The 23,167-nt window shown below is 39.5% G+C and overlaps 1 protein-coding gene across 1 annotated transcript in view; it reads left to right on the top strand.

The window, feature by feature from the left end:
* The window catches only part of ccdc33 (coiled-coil domain containing 33), a 94,870-nt gene that overhangs the window by 23,111 nt on the left and 48,592 nt on the right, over positions 1-23,167 (top strand). Inside the window, exons 4-5 of the mRNA XM_066701770.1 lie at positions 3,522-3,685; positions 18,404-18,537. Coding sequence (XP_066557867.1) covers positions 3,522-3,685; positions 18,404-18,537 — 298 coding nt within the window. The remainder of the gene's footprint in view (positions 1-3,521; positions 3,686-18,403; positions 18,538-23,167) is intronic.

The raw sequence follows: 23,167 nt of genomic DNA, 5'->3' as shown, positions 1-23,167 counted from the left end.
AAATAATCAATTGCTAGTACATGTTAGAATTATGTCTGTGGTTCTGGCACAGTGGAGCATTTTAATCAATTGCCAGCTTACAATTGCTTCATTAGACAGAGTAGTACCTTTCAGCTTTATTTTAGTCCCTCCAGGTTCATCCATCGTGTCTAATACTGTAACCTCAAATCTGTGGAATCCTTAAAGATATACTTTGGAGCAGTAAACATGTCACTTATGATCTCCTCAGTGTCTTTTCACCATTACTTCAGAAGCGCAAGCTCCGGCACAAAAGACACGCTTGCTGCATTCCTGGTATATAAACACAGCACTTTAACATGGTAGTGTATGGTATGCTACAGAATCAAAAGTAAAGGAAGGAGAGGGTTAACATCTTTCTGCAAGTGTAATCTCTAAACTGTGTGAAAAACAGTGATTGACAGGCTGAGGCCATTAGTACTGCTCTGGGAATTGTGTGGCCCTGACCACGTGACTGCAGGCCTAAGGGCCACCACAATTCCCCCATCTCTTTTTCACATTCTGTCTTCCACTTTGCTCTTCCTCCTTGTCTTCCTCTCTCTTCTTCTCCATTTTTCTCTCCCCCATTTGCATTTCCCTACTTTTCCACCCAACCCCCCCACCTTCCCTTTTCTGTTTCTCTTTGTCTTGTCTTGAAATTTCTTCTGCAGCTTTGAATTATTGACAAGACCTTGCTCCCTCGAGAGAGCACGTGTTCAACTGAAGCCTCTCTCCAGCCACACCGAGCCACCTTTGTGAAGATCTCTCCACTCTAGCAGCCCTGGAGAAAACATGGGCTGCTCTTCCAGACAGAGCTTGTTTGTTAGCAGGAATCTACTGCAATGCGCTCCTGAACGTTTAACCCTTTGCTTGCATCTGCAGTATGGTTGTATACAGTGAACATTACGGTCATTCCTCCACCATTTTTAGCAAGAGGAAGGTGGTTGTGTTGGGATGCTCTTTGTAAATCAGATGAGAAAGGACAACAAAAAGAGAAGCACAAGTAATTTAGTTTTTTGCTTATACATCTTCACAATTTCAGGTCCATAAAGATTTTCCATAGACTTCATACCTGGAAGAATAATCCAATCTTTTAAAATATTTGTAAAATATCCATCTAATCGATTATCTAATTATTATAAGTCTTTGCTTAGACAATACATTTGCTGCTATAGGATTTGCATAGCCTACGCATACTTTTTAAATCATATGAAATATGACTTCTATTTCTATGTATATGCATCATTATTGTATTATTTTCCAGTATGTAGTGCAATTTTTTTCCGGAGAAATGCAATTTTTTCTCTGAATCTCCCCAAGCAAAGAATGCCATACCAGCCCTGCGTTGTAATACTACAGCATGAGAGACAACCCAGTATGTCTGAGTAGGAGAGGCAGTGTGAGCAGCCTGGCTCGCCCCTGTAGACTGACAAGAGGGAGATCAACCCTTTCATCTGTAGGTCTCCAGCTCCACTGTAGCCCAGACCAATAGCAATCAAAATGGATTTCCATCTGATGTCTCTTTGGAGCCCTGTTCCTCTGAAATCCTGTGAAATTCCAGTGTGGCCAGAGATGGCAAAGAATATTAAAGTGAAACCCTCAGGATCTGATGGATGTAAGAAGAGAATGAGGATTGTCCCTAGTCTGAGTGTTTTTTGATTTACCCATCCCATAATTTGAGTATGCGATGTGGGCTTTAGGCAGCGCATAGGGACAAAAGGACTTCCAACAAGCATTCATTTAACATATTTTGTTTACTTTCCTATTACTTCATATTACTGTAGGACTTACCACTGTATTACAGCCTTATAAGGTATAGGCTACTTTTTTCTGGAAGTATATAGATTTATATATTATAAATTAATAAAACCTTCAAATATGCTATGTAAAAAGCAAAGCAAACAACAAAATCAGGGGTGCTTCCTTCAAAGGTAAACATATGAGTTTAATTGTTAATTGAAGCTTCAAATGACAGAAAATTTTATAATTTTACCCTGGTTTACCACTCAAACTTAATTAACTTGACTGTTATAAATGAACTACAGTTTACCTACAATATTTCCAGAACCAACAAAGCTGAAATGTATAAAATCGGATTAATTTGTAATCTACCTTCTTTCTGGCAGACCCAGTGTGAAACCCTTTACGCAAGTTAAATATCTGCTCGTTTAATTATCACTACCACGTTCTGGGAATATTCCTGCATTGCTAGCAATCGTGTTTGAGGATAGAAGGCTCAAAGTGTGGGAAAACAAGATCAGAAACTGAAAAAAGTACAAACGTAAAAACAGGGAATACATCAAGATCTGGCCCTTTTTTCCCCTCTCTCTGCCTCAAGGTAAATGGGGAGTTAATAGGGAGCCACTTCCTGTGGCTACTGTACATTTTAACTGTGCTCAGGGGGGAACTCAAGAAATGTTGAAGACCCAATGTGTAATGTGGCGATGGGTAAATCCCACTTAAAAATAAAATGGCGAAACAAATTAATTCTGACCAAGTAAGTCGAATTGTGTTGAATTAAGGCCATTGTATGATAACGAAAGGAGTGATGATTGTATCTCGCTGGCACAGTGCAAAAGAATGTGATTTTACCCAGTCTGCTTCACACCACCCATTCCTAAGAGGCTTACTTTTTATAATAAGATGAAAAATTAGTCTGCTAGCAGAAAATCCTTTATTGGAGCAGAATCCAGTTCAGTACATGGAGACCTATCAGCTGCAGTTGAGAATGTTAATTATTTTCTGCTCTGGAGGGGACCTTGACTTGAAGACAGATGCATTCCCTTTGTCCTCAAATAATTATGTCTGTTCTTTTATATTAGAAGAAAAGTTACTTTCTTTTCTCCCAGGCTTTGAACAGAGCTGTTCAAGGTTGTGAGTGGGTTGCAGATGCAAATTGATTTCCAAAAGATGCTTTTAGACACCACAGCAAATGCCCATTTGTGATTTTGCTCGCATTGTACGATGACTTGTTGCTTAGAAACCAGCTGGTTTTGAGTCATTGGGCTTCATTTTATCAAGGTCTTCTCATTATGTCCAATGAAAGGAAAAAAACTTGGCTATAGATTGTAAAGCAAATTGGAGTGCTTTTGTGATCACTATGATTTACTTTATAAACCATTAATTTCTCATACTTTTCCAATAATCTTATCATAATCTAACCGCACTTTAATCTGAAATGCATTCTTACAATATTTCAGGCTCTTATGAAGGGAATCCCAGCAGGGGAATCTCAAATCAAGCTCCCTGTGGTTTTGCATCAATCACAATAGTCAGGTCTTAATTTGAAACATGGTCAGCTTTCTATTAAAGTCCACCTAATGTATATATGAGAGCGAGAACCATAAGAAGTCATTATTCCCTTAAGAAGTGTCACTCTGTGAGGTTGTGACTAGAATGTGAAACTGCCAGGGACTGTGAATTGAATGGAATGGAATGGAAATTCATTATTCTGATAAAAGCTTTGAGCAGGAAGGTGGACGGTGTTTGTTGTGGTGAGTAATGAAGAAGTGTTTTTGTGGTAGGTGATAGAGGAGCCCCTGGGAAAGAATGAGATCAGCCGCTGTGCCCTCATCAACGATTGGCATGTGTCTTGCCCTGGCAAGGAGGCCGTCACCATCATCCTACATGGGGCCACCAGCCTGCCCCCATTGAGCGACGGAGCTGTACCACAGCCATTCGCCACAGTGTGAGTATCTTTCTGCCAGCTGTGTTTGGACCACTGTTTCGACATTGTTTCCTATGCTGTCATCTGTTTTTGATTACATTTTTTCTCGGGTACTAGTCTTTTGCCATTTCTTTCTTTTTTTACTGTTCGTCATAGCAATTAACTGTCCCAGCAAAAACTGCTTCTGAAGACTCTGCAAGGATATGAGGAAATGAGGTAGATGCACAGTAGGCTCCACATTAGTGTGTTACACCAATTGTCTTTACCAGCACGCTTCCTGCTAATTTGTTTTGAGAACTACTTTTTTCTTCTTTGGAGACCTAATTGAATAAACACATCTACCTAGGGCAAGAGTCCATGTAGTGGGATACATACTTTTAAATAACTTAATGTATTGATATGATGGTTTCATTAACAATATTAGACATTATTATATTCTTAAAATGAGGTCATACTGTTTATTAATGGCATTTAAAAGTGTATAGTTTTGTAGAATGCTCATGGTCCTCCAGCAGTATTTATTGTTCTTGTTTTAAGTTTGTTCTAGTTTTTACCATCAACTTATACAGGAATTTGCAGGGAGAAGGTTTTGGAGCCATTTAAGAGATGGGGATGTGCCGATTTAAATTTCTGTATTTATTTTTTTCCAGTTTTTTTTCCCCTATCAGTTAATAGTCAGTGTAAACAAACCATACCTGATAATAAGCACTTTAACTCTTTAAAGAACCAGATTTTCTCCTCCAGTCTCATCCTCTCTCAGGCTTCCTGCTCCTTTTCATTTAATTGATGCCTTTAAATTGTGCTTGCTCTGTCGGACTAGCCATCTGTTTCAGCCCAGTGTGAGATGCTGGGTATGCAGAGTAATTAACACGTTGACTAAAAATAGACACGTTACATTGCCAGTGGAATGCAAATGCATCACATTATCAAAGACATTTCAATAAAAAGCATATTATATTTTTCAAATGTGTAATATCATATTCCAAACAGAAACCAATATAATGCGTGTGTTGGCGGTCAGATTTATGGGTGTGCCTTGAAATCTGAGAGTATCGCAGGAAGGATTCATGTTTAAAAGTATGCCAATGACTGATAATCCAAGCAACTTTGCTTTGGTAGCATTGAGTTGTGAATAGTACTGCTTAAAAGCCCAAAATCAAAATCACTGATCGGGAACCAATTGTCAGAACTACTTGGAATGTAAAGAACTGTCACAGGCCTGTGTTTGGTTTGAGTTTGGTGATTGGAGTCTCTTGGCCTTCACTGAATTTCTAATGCTGCTCAGACTCTCATGCATCTTCCATGAGGGCTTTGTACCCGTAAATTCAATCAGTGTTTGTGCAAAGCAAGGGGAATGCAATGCTGGATCAGGGGCTCAAACTGGGATGGAGGAGGGGATGATTCACTGCAAATTCACAAGGGTTGTGAAAGGTAGGAAAAAATCGATAGCATTGACATGCGAGAGGCATTTTTTTTCTCTCTCTTGCTTTCGCCCGGAAATATTAGTATTAATTTCCATTCAATCCCCCTGCCCGCCCCCAACATATTGGAAAACTGGTGAAGACAATATGGTCTGAATGCCGCGTTCTGTAGCCTTCTGGGTCACAGTAGATTGGAGGATTCATTATTTATTGAATACATTTTGATTGGGATGATACTGGTTCTTAGCACAGCAATCAGGCACACCAGCACCCTCGCTCTGCCCACATGGTGCCCAATCCCAGCAGCTGACAGAGAGCCAGATTGAGCTAGATCAGTTTTGCTCAAGCATGCACTGCAATTTCCACCTGCTGCTGTGCTGGACTAAATAGAAACGCTAGTAGATCTGTGTGTGCAGTGCGTGACAGCTCTGATTGACACAGCTGGCTGTCTCTAAGGATTCAGTTCCTGACATCTTAAATGCATTTTATTCTGAAAAACAAAAGTAGATTTTTGTTGAGTATAGAGTCCAGACATTGTGATCACCTGCAGACTTAAACGGGAGGAAATGTAGTGAGGCTGGCCTCAACTGCATTCCCTTGCTGTGGTAATAGTTGTTGTATCTTAGTTAGTTGTTGCAAAAAGGAATCATTCTATGATCACTTGACACACAGCTGTGAAGTATTGTGTTGGATTTACAATATGGAGTCAGAGAACCATTTTTACAGTGGTAGTCTTATTTTCTGATTACAGTTTCTAATTTAGTGATCTCATGCCTTTTTAATCATTGACCATTGTGCAGTTTTTGCATGAATATTGACCAGGGATGTGTAGTAGGATAGAGTGAACTGAAGGTCCAACTGAATCTTTTCTAAATAATCTGATTGCAGAGAAGTGGTTGTCTTGGTCACTGCTTTTACACATTTTCATAAGTTACTGCATTTTAGAGTAAGATTTTATCTAAAATAAATATCCTCAATTCTTCCTTGGTGATGCATGTTAAAAATCTCAATCCACACATCAGCATATTGGCAAGCTGTGAAAACAAAAACAGTGATACACGTTCAGATGCTGACCTTGACCCTCTGTCCCCAATGTATCTCTTTAACTGCACCTCTTAGAGTTCCAAGCTCAACGTGAAATGATTTTCACGCCACGTTTGGCAATCTCCATACGCCTGACAGTCTGTGGGGCGAGTAAGAGAAGGCCTTCATTCAGTGGACATGCAGTGAGCCATAAATGATTCAGAGCACACAGGTTGGCTCTCTGTAACCATAGTGAAACAGCCATATCAGGATGTTGTTTTTTTCCATTCATCAAGGTAAAGTTTCAAGATCCCAACCTATTCATGTTTCATGTTATTGTGGAGTGATATCCTGGAGTCAAACCATCAGTTTTTCCAAAAAAAGTATAAGTAGTGATAGCAGAATGTAGCTGTTGAAAGATTAATGTCTTTATAGCAAACTGTTTGGAGCTCGAGACAAAAGTCAAACATAGAGGAAGAACTAATTGCTTAGGACTGACAGATCAATACAGTTTGATGGGCATAGATCAATATTATTTGGATTGGTTTGAAATATTTATTTTTCTTTGGGTGTGTGACGAATTCGCTCGCTTTGCACACAACCCAGGTTTTCAATCCTGGATCATGTGGAGATAGTTGTCTTTAAACATGTCAGCAACAATATAAATGTCTCTGTCTCGCCCTTGAATGAAAAGGGGCGGTGGTCTGTCAAAAGATTATAATTATGAAAAATGTGAGAATGATAGAGCCATTTGGGTTTATGTTTGGTGTGTCTTTCAACTGATCGCCACACTACAGTTAGATTGGATATTATACAATTGTAATTTACAATGTTTGAGAGGTTTTCCAGAGTGAATCAGATCTTGCAGTCTCTGTGGGAATACTAAGTTTTCTTCAGTCGTTCACCCAGATACACTCGAATTGTTTATGAACCTTTGAAGTCATCCTGTCCTACATGGGTTTTCCCATGGGATGCATGAACAGTTGTTTTTGGGAGGTGGGTAGTTCATGTTGGGATCACTAAACCTGGTTTTGTTTCTGCTTGGCCTCCACTATGAACAGGAAATGTTTGTGCCTGATTAAATAATTCATTTCTTCTTTATTTTGGCACAAAACACATTGCCACTTCTAACTTCTTACACAGGAAAATATATTCAGCTGCATAACAACAGTGTTTATTAATCTTAGTTGCCCTTTGAACAAGATGTACTGTAGATACAAATCACCCATCCATCCATCCATCCATATTCAATTACCACTTCATGCATTACAGGGTGGTGATGAGAAGTGCACAGAAAGTTCATTCTGAATTGAAAGTAAACATATCTGTTACTGCTGTACTTGATGTGGTCACAGAGGGGTTTAATTAAAGCAAAATTAAATTGGTCTGAAAGCTTTGTAGAGGAAACGATCTGATAGAAGAACACTGCTGTGCTGTCCAAGACTTGAGATTGATTTCACTTTTGCCCTAAGAAGTAATGATGGGGTGTCTAATGCTTTATTAGAGGGTTTGTAGAAATTTGGTAGAACTGGAATTGACAATGACTGCCAAGCAACTGCAACACCGCTCTATTCCCAGAGTAATGAATAATAAAATACATGTTCTGTTCTTTGTCCCGAACCTCAGGAGTTCAGGCATGTTAGATTAGATTTTGCAGTTTGAGAGATTTGACATTTTTTTAAAACATGCATCAGAAATGTCAGCTGATCTCTGAATTGAATCCCTTCCTCTTCTGTATGTTTTCAATTCTCTAGTGCTGGTACACAGAGGACAGAGCTAGGAAATTCACCAAGTTCAGGAAGTCAGTTAGCTATTTCATCATAATCAGTAGACTATGGGATTCTTGTCAGGGAGAGGACCAATTAGCAGAGTTTTGGGAATAGTTTTAGTTATATTTTTAAAGCATTTGATTCAAAGCTTTTTATTAATACAATCTTTACTACTGTCACACGTGTCAGCTACAGTGAGGGAAAAAAGTATTTGATCCCCTGCTGATTTTGTACGTTTTCCCACTGACAAAGAAATGATCAGTCTATAACTTTAATGGTAGGTGTATTTTAACAGTGAAAGACAGAATAACAACAACAAAATCCAGAAAAACACATTTCAAAAAAGTTATAAATTGATTTGCATGTTAATGAGTGAAATAAGTATTTGATCCCCTATCAATCAGCAAGATTTCTGGCTCCCAGTTATCTTTTATACAGGTAACTCTCTTAAAGGGAGTGCTCCTAATCTCAGCTCGTTACCTGTATAAAAGACACCTGTCCACAGAAGCAATCAATCAATCAGATTCCAAACTCTCCACCATGGCCAAGACCAAAGAGCTGTCCAAGGATGTCAGGGACAAGATTGTAGACCTACACAAGGCTGGAATGGGCTCCATGCAAGATCTCACCTCGTGGAGTTTCAATGATCATGAGAACGGTGAGGAATCAGCCCAGAACTACACGGGAGGATTTTGTTAACGATCTCAAGGCAGCTGGGACCATAGTCGCCAAGAAAACAATTGGTAACACACTACGCCATGAAGAACTGAAATCCTGCAGCGCCCGCAAGGTCCCCCTGCTCAAGAAAACATCTGAATGATTCAGAGGAGAACTGGGTGAAAGTGTTGTGGTCAGATGAGACCAAAATCAAGCTCTTTTGCATCAACTCAACTCGCCGTGTTTGGAGGAGGAGGAATGACCCCAAGAACACCATCCCCACCGTCAAACATGGAGGTGGAAACATTATGCTTTGGGGGTGTTTTTCTGCTAAGGGGACAGGACAACTGCACCGCATCAAAGGGACGATGGACGTGGCCATGTACCGTCAAATCTTGGGTGAGAACCTCCTTCCCTCAGCCGGGGCATTGAAAATGGGTCGTGGATGGGTATTCCAGCATGACAATGACCCAAAACACACAGCCAAGGCAACAAAGGAGTGGCTCAAGAAGAAGCACATTAAGGTCCTGGAGTGGCCTAGCCAGTCTCCAGACCTTAATCCCATAGAAAATCTGTGGAGGGAGCTGAAGGTTCGAGTTGCCAAACGTCAGCCTCGAAACCTTAATGACTTGGAGAGGATCTGCAAAGAGGAGTGGGACAAAATCCTTCCTGAGATGTGTGCAAACCTGGTGGCCAACTACAAGAAACGTCTGACCTCTGTGATTGCCAACAAGGGTTTTGCCACCAAGTACTAAGTCGAAGGGGTCAAATACTTATTTCCCTCATTAACATGCAAATCAATGTGTAACTTTTTTGAAATGCGTTTTTCTGGATTGTTTTGTTGTTATTCTGTCTCTCACTGTTAAAATACACCTACCATTAAAATTATAGACTGATAATTTCTTTGTCAGTGGGCAAACATACAAAATCAGCAGGGGATCAAATACTTTTTTCACTCACTGTATCTTGTATCAGCTCTTGTATTGTCTTCAACCTTTTATCAGAACTGGGGACACAGTTACCAAACTTGACTGTAGTGCCAGCCTGAAATACAAAGAAATAAAATTCATTATATTGTAACACAGTATTAAAACTAACATTTAGCCTTTTAAAATGGTTTTATGGTCTCCAGATGTGTGCCATCTTCACTGGCCGAACGACTGCAAGTGATCTATAAGGTCAACATTATTGAGACACGCAAATTTTAGGTTTACTTAACTAAACGTCAGATAGGAGGTTAGAAGAGGGGTCTAAACTGTGGTACCTTGGGCTTTCAAAGAGAACAGGATACCGTTCTAATGTTTCCCTTAAGTATTGATGTTTTTGATGTGTTGCACAAATAATGAGACTCAGATTAATAATAAATAACATCTTTCAGCCTGACCTTGAGGGCAAACAAGTCGGACAACTAAGACAGACACAGAGAGATAGAGAAAAAGAGAGAGAGAGTGGAGGAGAGAGAGGAATGGATGGTGCCAAATACTTTTGCATTCAGTCAGAGGAGCAACCTTTGTTTGAGTCTCAGATCCTCATTGGGACCTAATTATCCCCTTTACTGCCAGTGGCCATGTATAAAGCACTGCTAATCAAGGCTCTGATTAGCACACACAGGAAGATGGAGCTAGCGAGTGGAGAGGGCCCTCTCTCAAAACAGGCGGCTTCAGAAGAACAGTTCCACTTCAAATGGAATGAAATAGTTTTCAAGCCAGATCTTCATTAATTTTTCATCCAGAGCTGGCTTTGAGGCAGGAGGGAGAGGGCAGGTTGGGCCACCGTGAAATCGAAGGCAACTAACAAGCTGGGCTTTCAGAGCCAAGAAGGGGAGTAGGATAGGGAAGAGGAGGTTATATTGTGGGGGTGGGGGGTTGGCTAGGGAAAGGAAAACATGATGAGATATTTAATGTGAGAGAAGAGAGCCATCTTGTACCAGCAAAAGGACAGCTTTTGTTTGCATGCTCCAGGCCGAGCCCTTCCTGAAGTTGAGCTGCTGATATGTTGACTGGAGATATGCTCTAATGTGCACAAAAATAAAAACTGTCTTTGGATTCCCAGGCTGGATGAGGAACTCCTTCATTCCCACTTGTTCAGCCTTCTTCGGGGGAGGGGTCTGTGAATTAGCCTGGGGGTGGAGGCACTGTAGTTGTAGACAAAATTGTGAAGAAAGACAAGTGTTTCAGCTTTTAAGCTCACAGCATTCCTCAGCACACCCAGTGGGAAACTGCAGCTCGAGGGAGCACAGGCAGAGCTGTTAGCAGTCCACGTGCTGCTCTCTGCAGTCTGGACTCCCAGAGCCCTTCAGGAGGTAAAGGCTCGCTCACTGTTTTCACAGCTTTGTTTTTTTTTGTGTATATATATATATATATATATATATATGTGTGTGTGTGTGTATATACACTCACCTAAAGGATTATTAGGAACACCTGTTCAATTTCTCATTAATGCAATTATCTAACCAACCAATCACATGGCAGTTGCTTCAATGCATTTAGGGGTGTGGTCCTGGTCAAGACAATCTCCTGAACTCCAAACTGAATGTCTGAATGGGAAAGAAAGGTGATTTAAGCAATTTTGAGCATGGCATGGTTGTTGGTGCCAGACGGGCCGGTCTGAGTATTTCACAATCTGCTCAGTTACTGGGATTTTCACGCACAACCATTTCTAGGGTTTACAAAGAATGGTGTGAAAAGGGAAAAACATCCAGTATGCGGCAGTCCTGTGGGCGAAAATGCCTTGTTGATGCTAGAGGTCAGAGGAGAATGGGCCGACTGATTCAAGCTGATAGAAGAGCAACTTTGACTGAAATAACCACTCGTTACAACCGAGGTATGCAGCAAAGCATTTGTGAAGCCACAACACGTACAACCTTGAGGCGGATGGGCTACAACAGCAGAAGACCCCACCGGGTACCACTCATCTCCACTACAAATAGGAAAAAGAGGCTACAATTTGCACAAGCTCACCAAAATTGGACAGTTGAAGACTGGAAAAATGTTGCCTGGTCTGATGAGTCTCGATTTCTGTTGAGACATTCAGATGGTAGAGTCAGAATTTGGCGTAAACAGAATGAGAACATGGATCCATCATGCCTTGTTACCACTGTGCAGGCTGGTGGTGGTGGTGTAATGGTGTGGGGGATGTTTTCTTGGCACACTTTAGGCCCCTTAGTGCCAATTGGGCATTTGTTTAAATGCCACGGCCTACCTGAGCATTGTTTCTGACCATGTCCATCCCTTTATGACCACCATGTAGCCATCCTCTGATGGCTACTTCCAGCAGGATAATGCACCATGTCACAAAGGTCGAATCATTTCAAATTGGTTTCTTGAACATGACAATGAGTTCACTGTACTAAACTGGCCCCCACAGTCACCAGATCTCAACCCAATAGAGCATCTTTGGGATGTGGTGGAACGGGAGCTTCGTGCCCTGGATGTGCATCCCACAAATCTCCATCAACTGCAAGATGCTATCCTATCAATATGGGCCAACATTTCTAAAGAATGCTTTCAGCACCTTGTTGAATCAATGCCATGTAGAATTAAGGCAGTTCTGAAGGTGAAAGGGGGTCAAACACAGTATTAGTATGGTGTTCCTAATAATCCTTTAGGTGAGTGTATGTATGTATGTGTATATATATATATATATATATATATATATATATATATATATATATATATATATATATATATATATATATATATATATATATATATATATATTTTTTTTTTTTTTTTAATGTATGGGGTGTGTGTACATGGATATAACAGATCCTATTGTCCCTGGGGCAAATCACCAATCTAATGAATTGGCTTTGGAATGGGATATATGCCTAAAGTTTACCCACAAGGAAAAGAATGACCACAATGTGTTTTGTCACCTAGTTAGCAATAGTTGAACTAATATATGCAGACCACATTAATAACCTACATAATACATTTATGTTTGTTCATCTGTTTATTCTGTTATTTTACATTCTTCTTACGATCTGTCAAGTAAGTGTTCATGCACCCTCTACAGCCAGTGCACACACCCAGCTTCAAAGCTCTGTGTGAAACAATAGACCTGCAGGCTACGAGTCAATACTGTATACAGGAGTTTTGAACTTTGGTAACCTGAGCACTACAAATAAATACTTATGTGCGATAACAAGGCTAAAACAGTGCAGTACTGTGAGATGAATTAATTTGTTTAAACTGTACAGAAAGCCTGTTTTAAAGCACAATGGCATATTGCTCTGTGAACATGGTAAAAGCAACAAAGAAACCAAACATCATACTGTTCTTAATTTTGTATTGATGTGATCAGTTTAGATTCTTGACACAACAAATAGTTAACATGAAAGCAGTTTCATTATACTTTGAAAAGGCTCACTTAAAGCTATACAATACATATGCTAGGAAAAACACTATAGTCACTTTGTTCATGTTTGTTTATTATACAAGTCTATGGTCTTTGAGCAGCATATAGGATTAGTGAAGTGTTTGATGTTTTTCTTTGAATTTTGTTATTTATGAATACCATTTTGTTTCTATGGAAAAACTAATGATCAAAATATAATGTAAAAATTGTTTTTGAGGTTGCCAACTTTTTAATACAGAGAAACAATTATTTGTTCCTGTATAGCAGTTGACTTATTGTGTTGGAATAGTGCCCTGAGTTTTGTCTGTATGTACTATAAGGTCATTGGTTTTCATTTAGAGCCCATAAAGAATACTTTTTATATTACCACTATACAATAGGGCTTTAAATTAATGTCTTAGCTGAGCATGCTGTGTGCCATTTTCTGACATGCTGTTAACACATGAAAAATTGAACTAAATCTTACCTCACATTTGTGTTATTTTTTTATTTTTACTCTGAGTGGAATATTCAGTCCATTTTCAGTTTTGAACATGGATTGTGGTTTGCATACCAATCAAGCGAAAGTATAATATCTTAACAGAATGCTTGCAAAACAAGATGTTTCTAGAAAAATGTCATTCGGAGTTCCTGCCGGGTAGAAGCTGCAGGGAACCTTCAGAGAGTCAAAGACAGTAAGCAACTATGCGGGAGCCATCTTAGGCGATATGAATTGGGGACCAGCTGAGTGATGACAGTATGCTCAGCTGAACAGGCATTGATTGAGTCTGTGTCTGAGCCTGTTAGCACTATAAGATTCCCCACTATAGCAGGAGCAGAGAAGTGTTCCGGTGCCGCACACTTAAATAGCTGCTTCCCAATGGAACCTGTTTCAGTCAACAACACACGTCTTCTTTGTATGTCTTTTGGAAACTTTGATTAAAATAAATTTTATATGAATTAACTCAAATTAAGTAAGCTGTGGCTGATTTGCCATTTTGCATGATTTGGTTTTCTGTAAAACTTTTTGGAAACTGTCCTGGTGGGATGGGAACGTCAATTAAAAACAAATAAAAATAAAAAATCACTCATTGTGTACATCTGCATATTTTTATGTGTATTTTGTTGAGAATGCAACAATAATTGTTGACTGAGAAGGCAAATGTATAATGGCTCATAATGACAGTAACAGTCTTGCCATTACATTACATCCATCGGTCCATCCAAAATCAGGACTTTCATGGTGATGTAGCTGTTGGTATGTACTGGGGGCTATTTGAGGCTTCAGTTGATATACAAATTGCATTTGTATTAGAAACCAATCAATATAACCTTTTATTATTCACAGATTCTCTTCCCTGTTAATGTTAGACCTATAAAAGAGAGAGAGAGAGAGAGAGAGAGAGAGAGAGAGAGAGAGAGGAAAAAAATCAATGATAATAAGTAATGCATGAGCCTGCTTTTCATTTAATGGCATATTTCTCTTGGGTTGACTGTGTTATTGAGCAAAAAAATTGCAATAATTATCCAGGTTGCCTTTTAACATGAATCCCACACCAGTGATAAAGGAACACAAACACATGTTAACTTTGCCGTTCTGTTGATTTGCTTTGCTGCTTTGTTGTTTTTTTTCTCATTTTTTAAAAATACATTTTAATCAAGTCATTGAAAAGAGTCATTTTGCATAAAATAAATGCTCCCACTGATGTAGACACTACTGATTGAACTTTTGTTGTTTCAATGTGTTAATTTGCTCCTATTCTGTAAAGAGAACAATCTGGAGCTTTGTAGTGTTTGATGTTTGGCACGGAGGCTGATAATGACGCTGATGAGGCTGATAAATTAATGTCTTAATTTACAATTCAGCAACAAAAACAACAAAAAAATGACTTGGGTTTTATTTAAAAAGGATTATGAATTTGGAGTCAGTCCATATGCATCTGCTGTTATTGCTTAACACATGCCAGATGAAGGGAGATAGAGCTCGGGAGCTCAGACAAGCTTTGCCCCCATACTAAACATCACTGAATAGAGATCTGAAATCGGGCCCCTGCAACACTAACCATGTCATTGGCACTAGCTTTCTTTCTCTCTCATTAAGAACGTTACAGCTCAAGAATGCCTGACATGTAAAGGAATTGCAGCCATTACTACCTGTTAAATTTGTGTGTTCAAATACAACCCTTATCACAAGGATTTTAATGTTTGCCTCAGTAATTTCTCCAGCAAAGGTGGCATAGCCAAGTGGCAGATTGGATTGCCATAAGGAAAGAAAAGAAAATGAAATACAGATAAATATAATGTTCCTTGTCTGGTTCTATTATGTTGATTTAAAAAATAATTACTCTTTAGCTTTTCCTTGTTGAGTGATGGAGAACACCATGAGTTTCGATCTTCCATTCTACTTTTTATGATCGCTTTGATTTTAGCATTGTGGGTGGGAACACTGTTCTGTTTATTTTATTATTATTATTAATGATTGTTCTTTACTACCAAAAACATGAATCATACATTAAGATGGGTAAGACTTATAAAGTTGACACATTTGATAGATGTTTTGTTTTGTCAAAATAATCCCTGTTTAATCAAAATATTTGGAATTTTATTTTATCCAAACCTTAAACATAAATACATAAAATATTAAACATTTACATTTTTTTTTGTGATTCACGTGAACTTAGAATGTGAACATGAACATAGGGCAGTTAAGTTGTTTTCATTTTTTTTGTTTTAATACCATGAAGGGTTAAGTCAACTTTCCAAAACAACAGAGCCAACCCTTTGTAAAATAATAGTTTGAAATGTTGTGCACTGACCGGAATCAAAATGCATGACAATTTAAAAAGTCAGCTGTGTGCAATTTAAGGTAAAGGTGAAAGTAGGTTACACGATCTCTCTTATAGGAGTAGTATAGTTATAGCGCATTCTAGGTGAATTTTTTTAATGAAAACATCTCTGCTCCAGGTTTAATAACCTAGCGGTCAGAGCTGCCTCGCTCTCCCCATATGAGCTCAGCTGGGAGAAGCGAGGAGAGGATGTAAATTTAATGACCAACTTCCTGGCAGTGCTGCACTTCTCCGGGTGCTGATTCTATACCAACGCTAATGCATGCTGACGTACCTAACCTTGTTAAAACAACTGATATCATTCTAGATGGCAAATGACACAGAGGAGTTAAAGGCACTTCTTAAACTTCATTAGAGCATCTTCAAACACTGTGTTAGAACACACTCCCTGTCTTAACCCTCTTGTCACTCACTTCACTTATTATTATTTGTATTATTATTTATATTTATTTGACAGCTCCTTTATCCTAGGTTACAGGTTTTCAACAGTAAAACATAATTAAAAAGAATACAACACATTTTTATTCACTTTCAGCTCCTAGTGCCTAAAACCAAACTCCGCAATGTTTTCAGTTAGAAATGTTCATTGTTTGCCATAGCTGTAGAATATGTTAGTCTTTTGTTTTGTGTTTTTGACTTAACTGTGCATTTACCGTGCTGTTCTCAACTGTCGTTGTAATTAAACACAATTAGTGGGGCACCACAGAAGCAGTAGGCACGCTCAATACAAACCGAAATGGCAAACATGCAACAGAAAGAAAGGCCAACCATTTTCACCTGTAACAATACAGTTCAAAAGAAAGGCACCCAGGAACATGGTTGCTGTGCTATAAAGAAATGGAGCGTGAAGGTTTAACTTTAGAGAAAAACGTATTAATAGGCTGAGCAGTAATAAGGTTATATACTGAATGTATACTATGTTAAGACCTTGCAAGGCACATTAATTAGGCCATTTGTCTGTCTAATTTTATTTGCTAATGGTAGAGTTCTTTCCAGTTACTAAATGTAGCCTGTTTCCCTGTGATAGAAGAGATGTCAGCATTGTCTTTCCCTGACTGCTAATAAAAGCAGACTGTAAGGAATGTAGATGTCATATAAACTCGCATCCATGTAAAGACCAGCTATTAATATAACGTCCGATCAGATCAACAAGATTTATCCTGATTCGACCTGTGAGTTAGACAGAACTTGTGATTTAAAACAGAAAACGCGAGATAATGGCATTTAGTGACATTATTTTGGGGCCTCCTTCCGACTCAAACTTTGCAAGTATTTTCAGAACCCGCTGTTCTTGACAGTACCATGGTAAGAAACCACATGAATAGAAGCAGATTACATTGAAGAGCATATCAAGTATGCAGCGGAAGGAAAATGTAGATACTGTAAACACATCTCCCTTATGGGCTTTATATTGATTTTTCCATATCATCTCCTTTGGAATTTTACCAGAAGTCTAACAGCGCTTCATTCTTATTGGAAGAATCCCATGAGATCTTTAATATCCATACGGTAGAATAGATGATATCCGATGTTTTTTCAGCAGCACACTGCCGGCTGCAGGATGTCTCCCTCATGATACTGTTCTGGAGCTAGAAATGCACACTTCTGACTTAAACAACAGTAATCGCAATGTTATTTTTTGCATCTGGCTTTAATGCTGTTCTTTTTTCCATTGTGCTAACATGAAATTACTTAAGAGAGTTCAAAACGGGACATAGCCTGTAAAGACAGATTTATCATAAACAGCCTCACAATTTATTTGTTATGTCTTTATACATTTTTCCATCCACTGATGAAGAAGACAACCGAGCCCCTGAGTGCAGCTGATTAGCAGAAGTGATGCTCATTAAATTACCCAGGCAGCCTTTGGGGCTCGAAGTCCCCCTAATCCCAGTGAGCGAGCTGGCTCATATGATGGTTCTCCAGGAGGGGAGGGGCAGCTGCTGGACCCCGTTGATCCCACAGCAGCATCGGAGCATTCACTCGGGGAGATTAGCAGCACCGGGTCTCATGGGGCCTTATCAGAGCCATGTTTGTGGAGAGAGGCTGGCAGCAAGCACTTTTCCTCAGCCCGGTTAAGAAGGCTTAGGCTTCGGAGGAAAGAAAAACTGTGTGTTTTTATAAATTGTCTAAGGTTTGCGGGGGGGGGGTCATTCATGTGATTAAACAGGGATTATGAAACTGATTCCCTTTTATACAAAGGTTTAGGTTCAAAACAGCAGTACTGAAGGCAGGGGCTGGCTACTGAATCTGCTGGTGTGTTCAAGTAGGAGGGGTGTGCTACTTTGATGTGGCCTATGAACTCCATTGTGAATTTAGCATTATTCTTGTATTCTTGTTTTTAAACTTTCACTGCCTCTGCCAGTGTATTTTTCCTAATATTTAATGCATAAGCCACTTAACTAATCATTTTTATATAAAGTTTGAGGGAGTTGCTTATTTTTCACTATATGCAAATGTATTGTATTATGCAGAACAATGCTGATTTAAAGCTACAAAGAATATGAAAGATTTATAACTCATAGATTTACATGACAAATCAATGTGCAAAAAATAAAAACAAATCTTAATTTTGATTGGTGTACAATAATTACATTATTCCCAACATTGGTTAAGTATGTACACAAATAAGTGGAACACATTGTTATTTCAGTAAAATGGTCATTTCCTTTGCATTTACCGTAGGAAGAGTGGCGCTGACGAGAAGAGGCGAGGGAGCAGCCAGGGGGTGACCCACAGCACGCTGCAGCCCACACACTGCCCTTCCTGGGAAGAGAGACTGACCGTGGAGGTGGACGAGGAAGAGTCTGGGAAAGAAGGTGCGTTTCCCTTCACATTAGGACTCGGGGCATGTGGCAACTTGCATGTGTGTGCATGTACAGACGGGTGACTAATTAAAAGGAAAAACCAACATAAAGTGTCTCAGTAAGGTGTTGGGCCACCATGAGCTGCCAGAGCAGCTTCAATGCTCTTGGCACAGATTCTATGAGTCTCTGGACTCTACTGGAGGGATGAACACCATTCTTCCAAAAGATATTCCCTCATTTGGTGTTTTGATGGTGGTGGTGGAGAGCGCTGTCTAACACGTTGGTCCAAAATCTCCCATAGGTGTTCAGTTGGGTTGAGATTTGGTGACTGCGAAGGCCATAGCATATGATTCACATCATTTTCATACTCATCCAACCATTCAGTGAGCCCTCGTGCCCTGTGGATGGGGCATTGTCATCCTGGAAGAGACCACTCCCATCAGGATAGAAATGTTTCACCATAGGATAAAGGTGATCACTCAGAATAACTCGGAATAATGATTTGCAGTGACCTTTCCCTCTAAGGGGACAAGTGGACCCAAACCATGCCAGGAAAATGCCCCCCACAGCATAACAAAGCCTCCGGACCCCCTCACTGTAGGGGTCAAGCAGTCTGGCCTGTACAGTTCTCTGTATGTACGCCACACATGCACTCGCCCACTCATCCTTCATCTCCCTGGAACAGAGGAGACTATGTGGGGACTTGATCCAAGTCTTCAAAATCATGAAAGGCATTGACCACATCAAACCAGAGGAGCTTTTCCAGATCTGCAGGGACACACAGACCCGGGGATACATATGGAAATTGGGCTTCAAGGCATTCAAAACGGAAAACAGGAGACACTTCTTCACACAGAGACTAGTCACAATCTGGAACAAACTCCCCAGCAATGTGGTAGAAGCTGAAAATTTGGGAACATTTAAAGTCAGACTGGATAGGATCCTTGGATCACTCAGTTATTAATGGACACCAAACGAGCACGATGGGTCGAATGGCCTCCTCTCGTTTGTAAACTTTCTTATGTTTCTTACGTATCACTTTTTTCCACATCTCTGTAGACCAGTGCCTTTGGTTTTTGCACCACTGAACTCTGAAATGTGCTTTTGTCTTTGTAATGAGGGGTTTATGCACTGCAACCCTACTATAATATCCCTCTTTGTCTAGATCTCGACGGACTGTTCTTGCTGACACGGATTGATCACGTCCTGCATTGACATTCTCAGTCACCTGGGAAATAGTTGCTCTTCTGTGTTTCCTAACATATTGCAGTAATGCACGAGCTTTACGGTCATTGAATGTGCGCTTTCGACCACAATTTCCAACCCTGTTTACTGATGTCTTTCCCATAGATCTAAATGCAGATGTAACTTTAGTCACTGTTCCTATTGAAACACTAACCAGTTGAGCAGCCTTTGTGACTGAAGCTCCTGCCATTCATGCCCCAATAATGACCCTTAATGACTCTTTCAAAGTCACTTAGATCCTTTCCTCTTGCCATCTTGATCCAAAATCGAGGTCAGCTGGGCCTGCTCAGCATCTGTATACATGCCACAGAGCATGATAGGATTGATGTTAATTGCTTAATTGTATCATGCAGTACACCTGTTTGGAGGCATCTGCATTCGTTATGTTCTTCCATTCATTTATTCAGGTTTTTCCTTTAATTTGTCACCCATCTGTATATGTGTTCAAGTTGCAAGTATATAAACAATAAATATAAATATATATATTTAGAAAAAAAAGAATAGTCCAAACTTAATGATTAGTTTTACCACCTAATGAAGCCATTACATGGTGCTGTAAGATAAAAAAGCAATTTGATATGAATATAGTAACACAACCCCACAAAGAAAAACTACCAATATAAATGGATCCCCAATTTCACTCAATAATGTGGATAAACCTCTAACACTGCAAGTCAGTGATGATAATAAAAGCTGGTATTTGTAAGCTGCCATGTAAGGCGACCATCCAAAGAGGAACAGAAATTGCCTGGGCTGCAATTGTGTTTGAAAGAGATTGAAAAGGTTTTAAGTGCTGTTTTCTCCCTGAAGCCTATCGTCTGTGCTTATTGATTGTGCAGCCACCCGAGCCACGGTCAGGCATATTACCGCAGCCTGTGCGTACAGAGCCTCTGATGGGAGCTGCAGTCTCACGCTGGACCAACCCAGAACAGTCACACATTTCCCACTCATGTTGTGCTTTCTATGTCATTAGAAGGATGCTTATGTCTTTTGAATCATTTTCTGGGTGCCATCCATGTTAAATGGTTTTGGATGTTTCATCACGGGAATCTGTTTTTTTAACTTCATGTATCTAAATGGATAACAATTGTGCAGCTTCCCAATTAATATCTTCTTTTACCTTAAGTTTGGAAAACACAGAAGTACGCATTGAGTGATTTTCAAAGCGTGGTCCCCGGACCAGCAGGGGTTCACACCGGACCTCCAGTTGGTCCACATGCGGGCTGATTGCAAGTGCAGGTTGATCCAGAAATAATTTAAATGTTGATACCTTTAGTTTCAGATATAAATTCATATTTTCCTTATAAATGTAAGTTAGATAAACTACAGTGATTAAATAAAATATAAACATTTTCTGTTTAATGATTTTTCCTGAACAATATATAATTTCTTACCGGCTGGACTGAGCTGTTCCCATTGAGCTGCTGTGCTCTGTCAGAAAGATTTCTGTTCACCATACAGCACCATTCATCCCATTAGGATGGCAAATGGGAGAGGATGAGGAAAGTGCAGTGGTGGTTTTAGGGTTATATGTATTGGTGGGATAAGATATAATCCCCCCCCTCCCCCCCAAAGAAAAAGAACGTATAACTATTATGTTCCAGTAATATGAATATTTTTGTATTACTGGTATTTAGAGATAAGCAAATGTGTTTTATCACCAGGGGTGGGGGGCTTGGTTGGTCTGCAGAAATGTTTGCATTGGCTTAGTGGTCTGCAAGCCAAAAAGGTTTGAGAAACACTGTTCTAGGATAGCGGGGGGTCTAGACAAACTAGACAAACCTCACTCAGTCCTGTGCTGCGTGTGACACCAGCACTGCTTTATAGGTTAGCCGGGAAATGTAATAATTCAATCTGACACAAACCTTCATTCACCAAGGTATATTTCAAAAATTATTTTTGAAGACAGCAACAGAATTGGAAAAAAAATAATAATAATTTAAATAAAAAACAAAAAAAGTGATGATGGGTACTGAGTTAGCTTTGCACTTGACTGCTCTGTTATGAAGAATAATAGAACATGTCTTTTTTCTCGGCTTTAGAGAAAACAAAGTCGAAATCTATCTCTCAGTGAAATTGCTTTGCCTTGTTCTCCGAGTCAGCTTCTGAAAAGCCTTACTGTTGATAATAATTGCAGAGCGTGGGCCTGATTATTTTAGCAGCGTGATTTCAGCCTGTTAAGTGACAAAATAATTACACATGAGACTTAATGGCTTCTCTCAAAGAGCAGCCAGAGTGATTGCTGCTATGTGAACAGCATGCTGATGCTGTTAGCCACCCTTTAAACGACGTTGACAATTCCTTTGTTTGAGTTGGTTCTTTAATCTGCCTGCCAATGTCTCTTTCACTGTCTGTGCACTGACCTTATTGGAGGGCAACAAGGTCAAGGGTAAACAGACTGAAAAGCGATGCTACATATATTGCTATGCAGAGAGGAGATGAGCTAGAAACGGTTAACAGGACGTTTATTGGAGCCCAGTGACTCTGGCACTGCAGCCATTCATTCTGCGCTAAAGAGCTCCAGCATGGAATCTTGGGTACAAATCCAGAACTACAGAGTCTAAAAGGTGATTGGCTGGAAATTGGTCTATAATTCCCCAGTGGTCTTTCACAGACCCCATCACATGAAATTGGAAGTAATATCCCTTCACACCACAGGGATAACTAACAGAGGTTGGAAAGACTCAGAAGCACTGAAAGGCACAGAGCGGGAAAAATATATATGGAAGTATTACAAAAAAGTATTTGTCTAGCTGCCTTTCACTACTGACATAAAATTGTACTTTCCACACTTGGTGTGACCAGAATTTGACAACAGTTTTAAAAAAATCTCTAGCTGTCCATAATGGTTTGTTTTTCATGGCATTTTCTTTTGCATTGAACTAAATGTGCATTGCATTGAACACTTTTGTTCATATTTAATTCAAAGTTGATCAATGTTTTCTTCTTTTAGAGCAAAGGCATTTTGAAACTCAAAACTATGAAACTTGAAAGCTGCTAGAGAGAATTATTTAATACTCCATTCTACATTCATTTACTGCTAGCATGGCAGCATTTAAAGGTTGTTACTAAATTCTAAATTCAGCCCCACAAGCTTCAGCCTTGATCAATTATGTTTCTCCACAAGTCCTCTGCTGACTTACTGACAGTATTTTTCCCATCAAAAACAAAAACCATGTATATTTTTAGATGTGTCTGCAGGTGTTTTTTGAGCATAGAAAAAAAACTGTTCACTGAAGCAAAAGTGTAAGCATGTATAGAGGTTATCTTGTCATTGATTGGGTGAAGAATGTAGTCTGCTTGTATTTTGGGAGTGTTAATGAGATTTACACCAGAGAAGAACAATAGTGACATTAATATGCAGACGAGTTTAAGCAGGATTTAAGAGAAGGTTTCA

Source organism: Amia ocellicauda, chromosome 4, assembly GCF_036373705.1.
Source record: "Amia ocellicauda isolate fAmiCal2 chromosome 4, fAmiCal2.hap1, whole genome shotgun sequence".
In the NCBI taxonomy this organism is placed as follows: Eukaryota; Metazoa; Chordata; class Actinopteri; order Amiiformes; family Amiidae; genus Amia; species Amia ocellicauda.
This window is presented reverse-complemented; position numbering and strand designations above follow the sequence as displayed.